General features: G+C 44.5%; 1 protein-coding gene across 4 annotated transcripts; it reads left to right on the top strand.

Moving 5' to 3' along the window:
• Positions 1 to 732: 732 nt before the first annotated feature.
• On the top strand, positions 733 to 14,755 carry RBX1 (ring-box 1; the record flags this gene model as incomplete). 4 transcript variants are annotated; one of them, XM_081247837.1, is made up of 6 exons in its annotated part: positions 734 to 857; positions 2,793 to 2,871; positions 6,319 to 6,375; positions 8,481 to 8,551; positions 11,693 to 11,778; positions 14,566 to 14,755. In XM_081247837.1, the coding sequence occupies exons 1-6, from the start codon at positions 780 to 782 to the stop codon at positions 14,576 to 14,578; spliced, it is 384 nt and encodes a 127-aa protein (XP_081103963.1). In that variant the 5' UTR covers positions 734 to 779. The 4 variants fall into 4 exon arrangements, with proteins under 4 accessions (XP_081103964.1, XP_081103963.1, XP_081103965.1 ...); XM_081247838.1 differs by lacking the exon at positions 14,566 to 14,755 and having other exon boundaries at positions 733 to 857; positions 11,693 to 11,782; XM_081247839.1 differs by lacking the exon at positions 6,319 to 6,375 and having other exon boundaries at positions 741 to 857.
• Between the last annotated feature and the right edge of the window lie 404 nt (positions 14,756 to 15,159).

Here is a 15,159-nt window from a genome sequence, read left to right as displayed (position 1 = left end):
GGACTGGTATTTTGGGTGGGCTGTGGCTGTCATCTCACAGTCTCCTAAGCCTCCTCCCTCCACCTATTTCAGGTGGGCAGGTGAAGGCAGGGCTACATAATGCCTGCTCAATTTGATCCTGCGGAGGACACGGAGGCGGGGGGCTCCAGTCTCCCCATCGAATCCTGAGTATTTCCCGAATTGGAATTAGGAAACCAAACGGTGCTTCAGGCCTCCCAGCGCGGGTAGCAACTCAGGCCGGGCTCGTAAGCGGGTCAGGATCTGGAAAGACCAGTGTGAGGTCTCGGGTTTCGGCAGTGGGAGGCGGGACGCCCACCCTCGCCCCTTCCCCAGAAGAACGCGACGAGGACCCGCGAGCCGGGGAGCTCCGCGACGCCGGGGAAGGCGAGGCGGGGCCGGTGCTGCAGGTCGCGGCCCAAGCGGAGGAAGCAGCCGCCGCCCCAGCTGAGAGAGTGTGGCCGGCGGCTTCCCGGGGGAGGGCGACGAGAACGAGCCCTTTCGAACGTTTCCAGCCGGCTCGCTCACTTCGGCCCGGCCCCGCCCGGCCCCGCCCCAGACGCTCGGGCCACCGCCTCCTCTCCGCCAACGCTGGGTAGGTGTGGGGTGGGGGAGGACAGCGCCAGTGCCTTTAAGAGGCGTGGCCACATGCTCCGCCCCCACCTGCCCCTCGCGCGCCAGTGAGGGGTGGGGCGCGGGAGGAGGTGCCGGGGCGGGGAGGGAGCGAGGCTTGCGCTGACGCGCAGGCGCAGTAGCCGGGCGACGGAGCGTGTGTTTCCAAAATGGCGGCAGCGATGGATGTGGATACCCCGAGCGGCACGAACAGCGGCGCGGGCAAGAAGCGCTTTGAAGTGAAAAAGGTTGGGTCTCGCCAGCGCCTTCCTCAGGGAAGCTAGAGAGGCGTGGATCTGGCTGGCAGGCCCGAGGATGGCCAAGGCGCGGAGGAGAGGGCTTCACTTCAGGGCGTTCCTGGGACAGGGTACCACGAAAGGAAGCCGGGGGGCGGGCTTTAGGGTTGATCGGCGTGACTGCCGCCCACTGTCAGTGGCAGTATTGGTTTCGGTAGGAAGCTGAGGGGCCAATCACGGAGGTGCTTATTGAGATACGCAGGATTGGGACTTGGCTGCCGGAGCCAAGCGCCTGAGCTGTCACTGGAGTGGTGGAGGGGTGGGGAAGGAGAGGGTGGGGTGGGAGGAAGGGGGAGTTGGAGTGCTGCGGTGGGTGGAGGATGGGGCGGTGTGGCGAATGGGGCGGTGTGGCGAAAGCCGGGAACCTGAGGTCCTACCGTTTTGGAGGCCTCTGAGGACCCGGGCTGAAGATCTCCGTGCCCCGCCCCTGTCCGAAGCTTGGGGTCCCTCTGAGGGACCCCGACTCGGTCCTCGCCTAATCGAGGCCTCCATTAGCCCTCTCTGGTCCTCGCCCCTGCCGAGTTAAAGTGTCTCGAGTGTTAACTCTTGCCTCTTCTGAGAGGTCTGTTGGTTTGTCACACAGCCGCCCCAGTCCTGTGGTCATATTCAGAATCCCGCTGTCCAAAAAAAAAGAAACATGGTGGAATTTGTTAAAAAGAAAATGCGAGCCCAAATCTTGTGTCATTTAGGGAGGGTTGAGTACTAGTTGCGAACGACCTGGTAAAAGTGGGAAAGCAGAAATGTGGGACGTGTCTTTTTGCATGAAATGCCTTATAGTTGTTTGCCAGCAGTTTGGGAGAAAAGTGCCGATTCCCACCCAAGATAAAACTGATCTGTACCAAATGAAGACCTGAAATAGGGAAGATGTTATTCCTGGAACATCTGGCTAAACCCTGACAATATTCCCCCTCCTAGTGCTTTTTGGCGTTTCACTGTGGGCCCTGCATGCTCAGTTACAGCCAGCAGCCATGTTGAAGAATAGAAGTAGGATTTTTTTCCTCCAAGTTGAAGCTGTAGAGTGAAAAGTGCTGAAGAAGTTACTAGACACTGAGAATTAGGCTTGAAAGAGATGAAGGTTTGAGAAGTACCACCAAATTCGTGGATGAAAGGGAGTTTGGGAATATTTATAATTGCAGAAGCCAGAGGGTTGAGTTACTTAAATACTACTTTTAGATAAACTCTTATGGAAATTATCTTAACTGAATATAACAGTTTGAGCATGTAAAAGTTGAAAACAGTTTATTTGATGATAGGAACTATCCAAAATTCTAGTGAATTTTAGAGTTTGTTGTGCAGTTATCTTGTAAGATTTAAGTGATGACCTTGTTCTGTGTGTTGACACTGTGTAATTAGTTATCCAGCTTATCCCATGATTACCCGTTTTATGATCCAGTCATCATCTTAGTTCATTCTGTTCCTTGTTTTCGACCTCCCCATTCCTGCTTCCAAAGTCTCCTTGAAGAGCAGATATTTGTTTATGCAGAAATTGAGCTCTTCTGCAACTGCCAGGAGAACCTGCACAGTAATTCAAGTTTTTGATTATTAGACTTAAAACAGGCACTTATAAATTATTCCTGATTGGTTTGCATTGATATGGCTGACTAAACTGTAGGAAAAAATAAAATTAAAAGATGACATTCATTTCTGTGTTTATATACTCAACTGTTTGGAGAATGGGTGAGCGTACGTGTAGCCTACTCTTGCTGTCTGACATAATAAATAAGAGTAATGTAACCTCTAGAAGCTCTTTTGTTTAGTGGTCCTTGTGGCCAAAAAGATGATAACTGCAGCATGAAATCCTAGAGTGTCGTGTGTGTGTTCTATGTGTGCCTATGCTTGTGTTACAAGGAGAGTAGAGTGCATTGTTCCCCCTTTTTCTCTTTGCAGTGGAATGCGGTAGCCCTCTGGGCCTGGGATATTGTGGTTGATAACTGTGCCATCTGCCGGAACCACATTATGGATCTTTGTAAGTAATTGGAGGAGGATGGGAGGAAGTTGAGAAGGTTACAGAGATTGCGGCCATCCTAATGTGACCAGTTTTCTTCTTCACAAGGAGATATAAAGTACAGTAAGAGCACTTGGGGTCTTCTGCATCTAGTCCATTGGTATGTTTGAAATAAAGTAGTTTTTTATGATGTCCTGCAGGCATACCCCTCTCTCAGAATAAATCTACTCAATCTAAAGATGGCAAGGCCACATTTAGAATGAATTGTGGACACAGAGGTACTATTGATTATATCCTCTCTGTTTCCCATCTTGTAACCAGACTCAAAGGCAAAAATAGTGAAAGAAAAAAAAATAACTTTGAGCTAAAATGTTCTGTTAGAACTAGTTTTTGCTGGGGACTTATGAAGAAAAGAAGCCTGAGTATGGATTTTCAGTGTTAGCCCAAGTGTAGTTAAGGGGACATCACTGCCGACATCTAAATAGGCAGTTAATTGCTCTAAAGAAATTTAATTTAAATTTCCACATATTTCATTACACATAGTGGTCAACACATAGTGGACTTAGTATCCTTGTAGTAATAGGGGCAAGAATGTTGATCACACCAGGGACAGTCACTATTCATCCAGGTACTAAAATGGTTTTGTTATTGAGATCAGGAATAGGGCAAAGAAATTGCAACTTTCTTGAATTGAAATTATAACTTATTTTTTAAATGACTTACCTGCCTCTTCAGCTTTATCTTGAGCCACTCTCCTGCTTACTCTGGTGGTTCCTCTGACTTTCTTTCCATTCTTCAAGTGTCCATGCTCTTGTTTAGAGCCCTTACATATCCTGTTCCCTCTGCTGAAATGTTCTTCACCTCTTCTCCCCCTATCTTTGTCTAATGCAACACTGTCTAATCTAAATGTAAGCCTCAATTGTGAGCACATACGTAATTTAAAGTTTTCTAGCACTCATATTAACAAAGTTAAAAGAAACAGATGATTTGTATTTTATTTATCCTACTATATCCAAAATATTTTTATTTCAACATGTAATCAATATTTTAAAGTAAAATATTTTACATTTTTTTGTACTAAGTCTTCAAAGTGTATTTCATACTTCCAGAGCATCTCATTTCAGATTAGCCACATTTCAAGTGCTCAATTCTCACACGTGGCCAGTGGCTACTTTATTGGGCAATGTAGAACTAACCCATAGTTGGTCTTCAGATCTCACCTTGAACTTGCTCAAAGATGTTTTCCCTGACCATACTTACATACACACAAACACAAGCTATGCCACTTCTGTTAAATATTTCCAAGACATCCTATAGTTTCCTTTGTAGCAGTCATTTAATTTAGTTGGTTCTTTATAATTCCATGTTATTTACTGATGTGTTCCTAGCATCTAGCATAGTGTCTCGTACTATAATACTACTATATCTAGTGAGAAACTATAATAGGTTCTCACTAGATATTTGCTCAGTGAATAATAAAAACACAAAATAGGAGACTAGTCTGTGGTCATTGCAACTTGGAAAGCACAAATCAAATATTTTGTGTAGGAAAACAATCATGGCATGTGTTGGTAGTTTACTGCCCTTGGTTTCTTTGAGTTTTGACCCTGTTTACCTTTTCACACAACAGTCAAAGCAGATCAGCAGCTACCATGATGTTTAATGTAGAGAGAAGGAACCCATCACAGAAAAACACATGCACAGTGTTAAATGTGCTAGGGTGGGGTTTTTGATTACGTGCTTGCCAATTCCTTGCTGTGTGTTTTCACAAGGAGTTGTGCCCAGAGAAAATTTTACTTTCTTGGGGCTCTTTTCTGTAATCCTGACTTGTTTTTAACCTCTGTATTTAAGTCATTGTGTGTCTCTCTGGATGCAAGAGAATGCACTTCTTGGGAAGATGGTGACAGACAAAGGCCACTGATATTCTGTCTTATCTTAGTGTTGAACACTTGAGGGGTCAGTGTAGGCTTTTAGTTAGACACCTGCTTCATCATATATTTTATTTTATTTTATTTTATTTTATTTTATTTTATTTTATTTTATTTTATTTATTTATTTTTTTTGTGGTACGCAGGCCTCTCACTGCTGTGGCCTCTCCCGTTGCAGAGCACAGGCTCCGGACGTGCAGGCTCAGCGGCCATGGCTCACGGGCCCAGCCGCTCCGTGGCATGTGGGATCTTCCCAGACCGGGGCACGAACCTGTGTCCCCTGCATCAGCAGGCGGACTCTCAACCACTGCGCCACCAGGGAAGCCCATCATATATTTTATTTTATTTTATTTTATTTATTTATTTATTTTGCGGTACGCAGGCCTCTCACTGTTGTGGCCTCTCCCTTTGCGGAGCGCAGGCTCCGGACGCGCAGGCTCAGCGGCCATGGCTCACGGGCCCAGCAGCTCCGCGGCATGTGGGATCTTCCCGGACCGGGGCACGAGCCCGTGTCCCCTGCATCGGCAGGCGGACTCTCAACCACTGCGCCACCAGGGAAGCCCATCATATATTTTAAATGTCAGATGCAGAAGTAGGACATTGAATTCCTATAACCAACAAAGTATTTTTTTTTTTTTTTTTTTTTGCGGTACGTGGGCCTCTCACTGTTGTGGCCTCTCCTGTTGCGGAGCACAGACGGGCCCAGCCGCTCCGCGGCATGTGGGATCTTCCCGGACCGGGGCACGAACCCGTGTCCCCTGCATCGGCAGGCAGACTCTCAACCACTGCCACACCGCACCACCAGGGAAGCCCACCAACAAAGTATTTTCAAGTCATGTCTTATGTTCATTTGATGAATATTTATATCCTGGGCATTTTGCAAGGTCTAGGATAAAAGACCTGAGATCAGTTCTTTACCCTTATGGAACATACCCTTCTGTTTATTACAGACACTAAAGAGAAATCTGGTTGCTGCAACTGGGCTTGTCTTCCTTTCAAAAATAGATAAATTATGATGCTTGTAAAAAGACACTTTTGGGGCTTCCCTAGTGGCGCAGTGGTTGAGAGTCCGCCTGCCAATGCAGGGGACACGGGCTCGTGCCCCGTTCTGGGAGGATCCCGCATGCCGCAGAGCGGCTGGGCCCGTGAGCCATGGCCGCTGAGCCTGCGCGTCCGGAGCCTGTGCTCCGCAGCGGGAGAGGCCACAACAGGGAGAGCCCTGCGTACGGCAAAAAAAAAAAAAAGACACTTTTGTTAAAGATGAAAATAAGAATCTTGATCTAGCAGTGGCCATTTTCTAATAAATTCTGGTCTGGCATTAAATGAATAATTGTATACAGAGCCGTAAATAAATGAGTGATTATGGCTGTGCTCCAGTTGAACTCACCTACAAAGCATTCTTGGTCTGAAGACTTCCTCTTTGGAATCCAAATTGATACTATCTGTCCTACTATAGCTTCATACTTATTTTGCATTGCCCTATTTCTTGGTTCTTTTAAAGAACACAGTCTGCTAGGTGTAATTTTCTCCACTGCCTCAGGTAATCTTGTTCCAGATGAAGGGGGCATCCAGAAGTGCTTAGACCCAGCTTCTGCCCGTAAGTTAGTCTTTTCCTAAAACCACAGGTCCATCAGTATTTTCAAAGTGTGAAATCTCTTCACTTCCAAGAAGAAGCCATTGCTTCCTTAGCAGTCCTCTGGTTGTAATGCTCTTGTATTGAAGTATAAAAGTCCTCAAGCTTTATAAGTCACATGAAATAAACTTCTGCCTTTGCAGGGGTCTGATAAGAACCTGTTGTGTGCTGCTTTTCTCTCTGTTCTAGGCTGAGAGAGAACAGTTCCTTCCCCTGTTTAAACAAACGACTAAACCCCGATGCTCAGCCTCTGGACCAAAAGCTTGAAAACATATTATCTTTGAGAACATTTCACACTTGTATTTAGTAATTTTTCATCCTTATCCCCTTTTATCTGACGTTCTGTATTGCAATCCTATTTCTGATCTTTTTTTATTATTATTAAAGTACAGTTGATTTACAATATTATATTAATTTCAGGTGTACAACATAATGATTGAATGCTTTTATAGATTATACTCCCTTTAAAGTTGTTATAAAATATTTCCTATATTCCCTGTGCTGTACAATATATTTTTGTTCTTTGTTAGGAGTTTTCTGATAAGAATAAATGTATATTTGGCCCCCATTCTCTCTATTTATAGAAGTGTTTTTGGTTTGCTTAGTCAGGTACTGAGAGCCTACTTTGCGCTAAGCATAGAACGACAGCCCCTTAAAAATACGTAGACCTAGAAAAATTTAAACATGATAATGTACCTTGAAACAGTTTCATTATTTACTTAAATAATAATAATTGTGCCTCTTGCTTAGCTAATTTCTTAATACATAGTCCTCATCTAACTGAGATGATCCAACTTGAAGGACATCAGATTTTATCTTCTCTGCCATCTCTTTGAATAGGGTGCATTCACAGCCCCCATACATTCTTGAATATATGGCATAGGCCCTAGATTCTCCACTTTTATCAGAAGGAAAACCAGTTATTCTGTTTGTAGTATGAACCTGGGTAGCATAAGCAACTTCTGTGATTTCAGATCCTTTGCCTTTCATATTTTTGAAGGGTGGGGGAAAGAACATTATGGTATATCTCTTCCCCTAAGACCAAATGTATGCACTAACATCTCAGCATTACTTTAGTACAATTTTACTACTTTCCGCCTATGAAAGTTTGAAGTAATTGTCTCCTATTAAATAGTCTTTCCTGAAGCTTTTTGTTCTTCAGAAGGGAGACTCCATTTAGTTACCACCTTCAGAGAAAGCACATTACACATTAGTAATTCTTGTTCGTTGAATATTTATCCCCAATAGAGCTTTACTCATCCTTTCTGGATCTCAGTCAGATTTTTTATTCTATTTAAGTTCCCTCCCTTCCCCCTCTATGAAATTGATATTTGGATACATTTGCAGCAATTTGCTCCATTCACCAGTCAGAATGACCTCAGGGGCAATAAGTGTCACTAAGTGGTAGCCCCGAGACTCCTCCAACCCGTTGGCCTCACAGATCAGCTGTGCTGACGGTGTTTTAAGGACTTGAGTTTTGACGTCCTCATGCGGAGCGTACACTGCACTTCGCCACAGGCCTCTTCACCCCCTTTTACTTGCTCTGTCCCAGCTCCATGTGTCTGCCTGACTCCTTTAGGGACTAGAGCTTGTCCCCCAGCTAGGCTTTCATGTGGCAAACCTGGGTGTTGTAAGGGCCTGAGAGGAAACATTCACCAAGAATAGAGATGCCAGTTCTCAGAACAGTAAGAGTTATGAGGTGACTTTAAGAATTTACTAAATTTACCAGATTAGGAGGAATCACTGTCATTTGGACAAGTCAGGTTATGTTCAGAGTTAAAAAGTACTCTTTCCTTCCTTACTCTGTTTTTGAACAAGGGGGGGCGGTATTCATTGCAAAGCATGCTGTTAAGTCATATCTCTGCCTTCTCTGTTCTTCACCCCTTTCCACATTCATTAAAAAACAGTTATGACTAATTAACCACTTGAGATTTTGTTCATGTTTACGCCATCACCGCCAACGCCCCCCCACCCCCAGTTGTGTCATCGTGTAATGGTGCAGGTAGGGCAGCTGTAGGTGAAAAGGTTGTTGCCGGGGTCCAGTGCTGTTGTTGCTCTTGTTCCCACAGGCATAGAGTGTCAAGCCAACCAGGCGTCTGCTACTTCGGAAGAGTGCACCGTTGCGTGGGGAGTCTGTAACGTAAGGAAACATCTTTCCCTGTCAGCATGGCTTGTAAACATAGTACCACTTTTCCTGCTTTGCCAGTCTTGAAACTAACTAGGAAAAAAATGACTAGCCCACTTTTCTCCCAAAAGGTACACAAATATTTAAAAAACAAAAAAAAGATTTAAAAGCATTGTACTGTTCACCTGTTGTAGGGTAAAAATTATTAGTTATTGCAGAGACAATAGTTTGTCTTAATTATAAAGTGTACCAACTTTTGTCAGCAACATTTTGGGGATTCATCTTTGGGAATTGCCTTCAAAGCCTATGGTACAGTCTTTGGAATATTCTGTTAGTGGAAATCTTTACTTTCGTAACACATTTTTAAAAGGCTAGGTGTCTTGTGGAACTAAGGTGAATAAATTGAGTGTCCGTGTCTGTGTGTGTGTGTGTGTTTTAGGTGTGGCAAATGTACTAAGTTAGGGTTTGGGGTTTTTTTTTAATGTGGCTCATGCCAGAAATGTTTTGTACAGCATCTCTGGACTGAATGTACAGCCTTCCAGGGAGTGACAGCTGTGAAGGATAATAGACATCAAATATGTTATTTCCAGCACGTGTTAAAAATTCATCCTTATAGACATGTAGTCCCCGTCATATGAGCTAAAATTGTCCTGTCCGGGCATCCTGTGCCCAGGGGACAGAGGGCTCCCAGCATGACACAGGCCTAAGAAGTCAGACTCTGGAGTCAGACCATCATTCCCTGTCTCTGGGACTTACTTGCTAGGTGACTTTGGGCAAGGTGTTGGCCTCTCTAAGCCTCGTATGAAACGGAGCTGATAGTAGGTTGCATAGTGTCACAATCACGGGGAAGGATTTTATGTTAAAACGTGCTTAGAGGAGTTGGGGGTTTTTTGGGACATGAGCCACCCATCTCCTTGCATCCCCCTGCAGTAAACCTTTCTCTGCTCAAAAAAAAAACTGCTTAGAACACCTCCTGCATGCAGTAAGCGTCTTTGTTAATAAATACAAATAAATGAACTTTGGGGTGGCTGTAGTTCCTGAAGAGAGAGCTATCGGTACTTTGCTCCCTTGGGTTGAGGCTCTCCTCCCAGCCCACACCTTGTGGGGCACCTTCTCCATGCTGTCGGGGCCCTTCGACAGTTTCACAGTAGCCCCTGGCCAAGGGACAGTTTTTTTCATTTATGGGGATAAAGAATAAAGCTTATCGGGCTCTTTGCTCTCCCTGGCATCCAGGCGTATACTAAGAACCTTGTCACTTTGTGGTGGAAGGAAAAGGAGTGAGCTTCTCCTTAAATTCAGCTCAGGAGAGTCGAGCTCAGAGAGCCTGCCACCAAGAAGAGCCAGCAGGTGTGCCTGAAACCTTTGGACTAGTCCCAGGTTCTAGTGCTGGGTCTTCTACTAACCTGCTCTATGAATTAGGCAAGTCACTTAACTCTTCTGGTTTTCAGTTTCCCGTCTGTAAAATGAAGATAATAATAGCCGTCATGCTTGCTTGCCTGGGTTGCTGGAGGCTCCAGTGAGGTAATAGATGTTTACAGGCTGCCTGCAAAGTGTGAAGCACCAGGCAGTGTATTTTGAGACTGCTCAGTGTACTCATTGATATGTCTTAGATGGTTAACAGGAAGAAAGCTGGGAACAGGGACATTCAAGGATGCTGTCACCAGCCCTGCAGCCTCATTTGCAGCCCGTCTTTCCCTCTGTCTTCGGAGGTGGCTGGGGAGTACAGGACCCTGTACTGCTGCAAGGTGCCTAACGGGGCAGCCGGGAGGTGGAGAAGGGTGTCCTGAATGCCCTTAGGTGAGCCTGTCCCCACCACCTGGGGATTGAGAAAAATGCCTCCACTTGCTGCCTTTTGGAAATTTTGTTTTTTCTCTTTTTCAGAAATAATGAGTTGTGTGAGCGTCAGGAGGAAAGGGATCTTGCAAAGGGCCACTGCTCTGGGAGAGTCTTTGTCCTGTTGAGTAGCCCCAGTGCACCAGCCGTGGACTCTAGTGTTTGTCACTGAATTCTCTTTCTGTCTTTGTGCAAGACAATTCACAGATGATAATCCACATTATGATTCTTAAGTTCCATGTATGTTTGGGGGGACACGCTGACCAGAGTTCAGGGCTGTTACTAAGCCAAGCCTGCCAAAGCTTTCATGGTGTGTTGGGATGTCAGCACTTCTCCCCTGTCCCCACTCAGCTGACCCATCATGGCTCAGGTGAGGGGACTCTTGTTGTTCCGTCCGAGTTCGCTGCTCACACGAGCAGGGGCGGAGGATAAACATCCATTGCAGAGGTTCTGTGGTTAGCGTCTGCACATCATTAACTCATACCAAAAATCTGCACACGGACTTTCCTTCTCCCCATATCCGAAGGCCAACTCCTTGCTCCCTGTCAGTTCCCAGTAGTCTTGGTACTTTTGCCCTTTTACTTCCTGTCTTGATTGTGGAATAAGCCCTTCGACGCTCTTTCAGCTGTTGGCGTGCAGTGTGCCCATCGTAATACTTCCTCTTACCCTAATTTTTTATCTCATTCCTTTTTAAGACACGGTCTCTCACCCACTAAAGGCTCACTGAGTACCAGGCTGTTATCATATCAATACACCTATAAACAAATGGGGAAATAAAGTCCTTTGGAAAGAGTTGAGCTGCGTGTGGAAGGTCGGGGAAGTGCCCCTGTCAGCTCTGGGTGGTGTCAGGGATGGCGCACTACCCACACTGAGTAGATGCCTCTGCTCCTGGGGTTCCCTTCTCCAAGGTGGGGAGGGCAGCTGGGGACCAAGAAGGGGGAATGTTTGAAATCCGCGTGTGATCAAGGGCCTCCCTGCGTGAGTCCCAGTAGAGTAATCCCCCCCTACAGGCCACATAGGACCAGGAAGCCCCACTCCATCTTCCCTTAGGGAAAGAGAGCTCACTGCTAGAACACCGCTATGCTTCCTAAATGCATTCTTCCTTTTGTAGGAATGACGTTTCTGACATGTTTCACTGGACTTAGCCTCGTACCTAACCAAGGTGTAACCCGTTGTTGACCTTTTGTCTCCTGTTGTGTGTTGCCTTCCATCACTCTTCTCCAGCCCCTGTGTGTAACTACCCCACTGCCCTTGAGATGTATTGTCATCAGAGAGCTGAGCCTTCACAGAGTTATTTTTAATAAAATGTATCTTTTCTTCCAGCATGCTTTTCACTTCCACTGCATCTCCCGCTGGCTCAAAACACGGCAGGTGTGTCCGTTGGACAACAGAGAGTGGGAATTCCAAAAGTAGGTGTCTCTGGATGTTTTTGACGTTTTCAGGTTGGGCTTTGTGGTCAGTATCATTCTTGGACTCATGTCAAGCTGGAGGGTGCACAGTCTTAGAAGATGGAGACATGGAACATGCCTTGTTTTCATAAACTAGCTTTTGGTTAGTTAGACAAGGACTCATCTATGTGGAAAATGCATAGGTGAATCCACATTAGAAGCTTGCAGCCTAGAGTTTCCCAACTATCCAGGTTCTATGAAAGTAGAAAATATGAGAATTTGCAAACTATTAAATATTTCCAAAATCACATCAGTAATAAGGCTCCAGAGGCTAAATAATGTCAGGTGTCTTTGCTTTGGGCTAGAATTATATCCACCTGTCATATTTCATTGGTTTATCTCATGCTGATTAATTCTGATACAGCATTTATGGCTATCTCATCTAAATCATTATTGTTGTGGCTGTTAGTAGTAAGTAAATAAAACATGACGTGTAAATTTTCAAAAATTCAAGTGGCCAAAGGGTATACCACAGAAGATGAGTCTCACCTTGCTCCCCTCATCTCTTTCCTGGAGGTGACCATCAGCAGCAGCTTCTTGGTGGCTTTCCCGAGTGTCCCCGTATATGTACTTGAATGTATTTGGATATACATGTAGAATTTTTTATATCTGTAGTAGTAATTCCTAAAAGAGGAATTTCTGATTAAAGAGTATGTATGTTTTTACTTTTGATAGTGTCAGATTTTCCTTTCCCAAGAATATATACTAATTCACAGTCCCTACAAACATTGAAGCAGGAGGCTCCATTCTCCATTTCTTGCCAATGTTCTGTTATCAAACTTTTCCATCTTAGCTACTGACAGGTGAAAATTAGTATTCAATTGCATTTTTTAAAGTTTTCAGTGAAATTGGGCTACTTTTTATATATTTTTATGCCTACTATATTTTTGTGCGAAACGCTCTTTTATCTGTTGAATTTTCAGTCATTTTCTTGATCAAATTTTTAATGAAAAGGGAGATTTTTACTTAAATATGAGTTTTGACTAGCAGAATATTTTTATGTTTAAAAACCAATAAAAAGCTTTCTTTAGTTTGTGAAATGTTTACAGATCACTTATTGGTACAGTTATTTTGTTTTTAGACTTGATTATTTATTTTGGTAAAGAATTTTGAAAGTCTTGTGAAATGCATGTTCATTTTTTAAGAAACCTGCCACATAACTCAATATCTTCATACCATCACATTCCTTTCAGCAAAGTATATGCTAAGTAATGTGTAAGATATAAAAATGTGTGAGACAGTCCTTTCCTGTCCTTGGGGAGCTTGCATTCTGAGTGGAGCCATGACAGGTAATACATGTTAAGGCAGAAACACTGTTCTAAGTTCTCAAGAGGACTTTGTAATTGGCTCTGCCCTGGAGCAGGCTCCAGGTTCCGTCTTGGACCAAAACTGTCTCACGTAGCCCATTACATGTGCCTGGGGCTGAGCCTAAGAAGTGCGGGGTGTAAAGAACCCTGCTGTTGGGCTTTGACACTGTCACTGTATCCAGCTGGTGCCTTTGCCTGGCCATGGTTATCAGTGCACTGGGAAAAGAAATTCATAAGAAGCAAATTGCAGCATGCTTTAATCTGATGGACAACTTCCGGGTTATTCTCCAGCCCTCTAACACACACTGTAGCTCTACCCTGTGAGGACTTTTTTAGAAATATTTAAGTGAATTTCTTACGTGAAGTGCTTAAAGAATCTAGTACCCCTTCAGGATGATGGAAGCAGTGATGCAGAGTTCTAGTGCCCTGGTTTCCATCCATATAACAAAGTATTTTAATCAGAGGTGAACTGCCTACAAAGAACCACGACAAAAGATTATTAAGTAAGATAATAATGAAGGATTTTGTGTTCACGAAATCCATTTAGGGACTTCCCTGGCAGTCCAGTGGCTAAGACTCCACGCTCCCAATGCAGGGGGCCTGGATTTGATCCCTGGTCAGGGAACTAGATCCCGCATGCCGCAACTAAGAGTTTGCGTGCCACAGGTAAAGATTCCATACACGGCAATGAAGACCCTGTGTGCTGCAACTAAGACCTGATGCAGACGAGTGAATAAATAAATAAATAAATAAATATTTTTTAAAAAGAAGAAAAGAAATCCATTTATATGTGGAAGAAATTTCCTGCCCTTGTTTATAATCTTGCTAGAGCCAACTTTTGGCTTCTGGGGAAATCAGAAAGGACCTGAGATCCATACCTAGTTTCTCTCTACAGTTCTCTTTCTGCAGTGCTGAGTGGACTCAGGGCTATAATTGGAACTGGTGATAGATTTTGAAATTGAAGCCTGTTCAGTTACTGGTTTCTGTATTTGCCTTACCCTAAACTTGCCTGAGGACTGGAGTTGAGGTGAAGAGGCCACCACAGGTAGGGGAGGCCAAGAGTTCATGCTGTCTGAGCCACTGCCTGGGGCAAACAGGTGGAGCTCCCTTTCACAAGCACCGGCTCTGACTTCTCCCTCTCACCTCCCGGTTGGTTACTGCCGGGCATCTGCCTGGTAGCTGGAAGGAGTCAGGTGGGTGCAGCTGAGTCCGTGGTGAGGCGGGACCGTCATAAGAAGGGGGTGATAAGTAAGATGTTATAGGGGCCGGTAAGATGAAAGGTGCAGAGACCAGGGTCATAACCCGGTCTTGGCACACACTTGTGGTCACTTACTTCTTTTCAAAGTTTTAACCAAGTTAGCGGATATATTTTAAGCAGGTTTTATAGTCTCAAACAGGAAATTACTAAGGAATTAATTAAATAATTTACCTTGTCTTTCAGGTATGGGCACTAGAAAAAGAGAATTCTTCCTTCAAGCTCAACTGTATCATTAGCCATTTAATGGCTTGCCCTCCTGTTACTTAATTATAAATTAGATAGAACCGTGTTTTTTCTGCTTTGTCTTTTCAGTTTGCTATTCCTACACCCATATTGTATTCTGTGTCAAATAAAATCCAGTTGGATTCTAGAACAGATGCCGCCTCTTGTGTATGTGAAAAAAGTGAACATAAAGGGACCCCTCTTTCTAGGTTGGAAAGCCAGCTTTTGAAAGTGAGATGTTCGTTCGTTAGAGCCAGAGCAGAGTTGTCCTGCAAGCACGTCTCGGTCATGAGGAAGCCTGGTCCACGGCCCAGCTACTGATGGCAGTCTTGGGCAAGTCGCCTCTCTGCTCCGAGCTCTTCTATAAAGTGGCTGCTGAGGACTAAATGGCGTCATGTGGGCACAGAAAGAGGCTTTGTGAACTGTTAAGAACACTATACAAATGTTAACTTTGTGTATGACATGTTGCTTTCTCTTCTTAGTTTAGAAAAGTAAACTTGAAGAAATCTAATTAAGTAATCTTGGCTGCCAAAGGAGTAATCTATGAACTCAAGT

This window comes from Mesoplodon bidens, assembly GCF_964165515.1.
Source record: "Mesoplodon bidens genome assembly, chromosome: 11".
Lineage (NCBI taxonomy): Eukaryota > Metazoa > Chordata > Mammalia > Artiodactyla > Ziphiidae > Mesoplodon > Mesoplodon bidens.
Note: the sequence above shows the minus strand (reverse complement) of the source record. Positions and strands in the feature narration are given on the sequence as shown.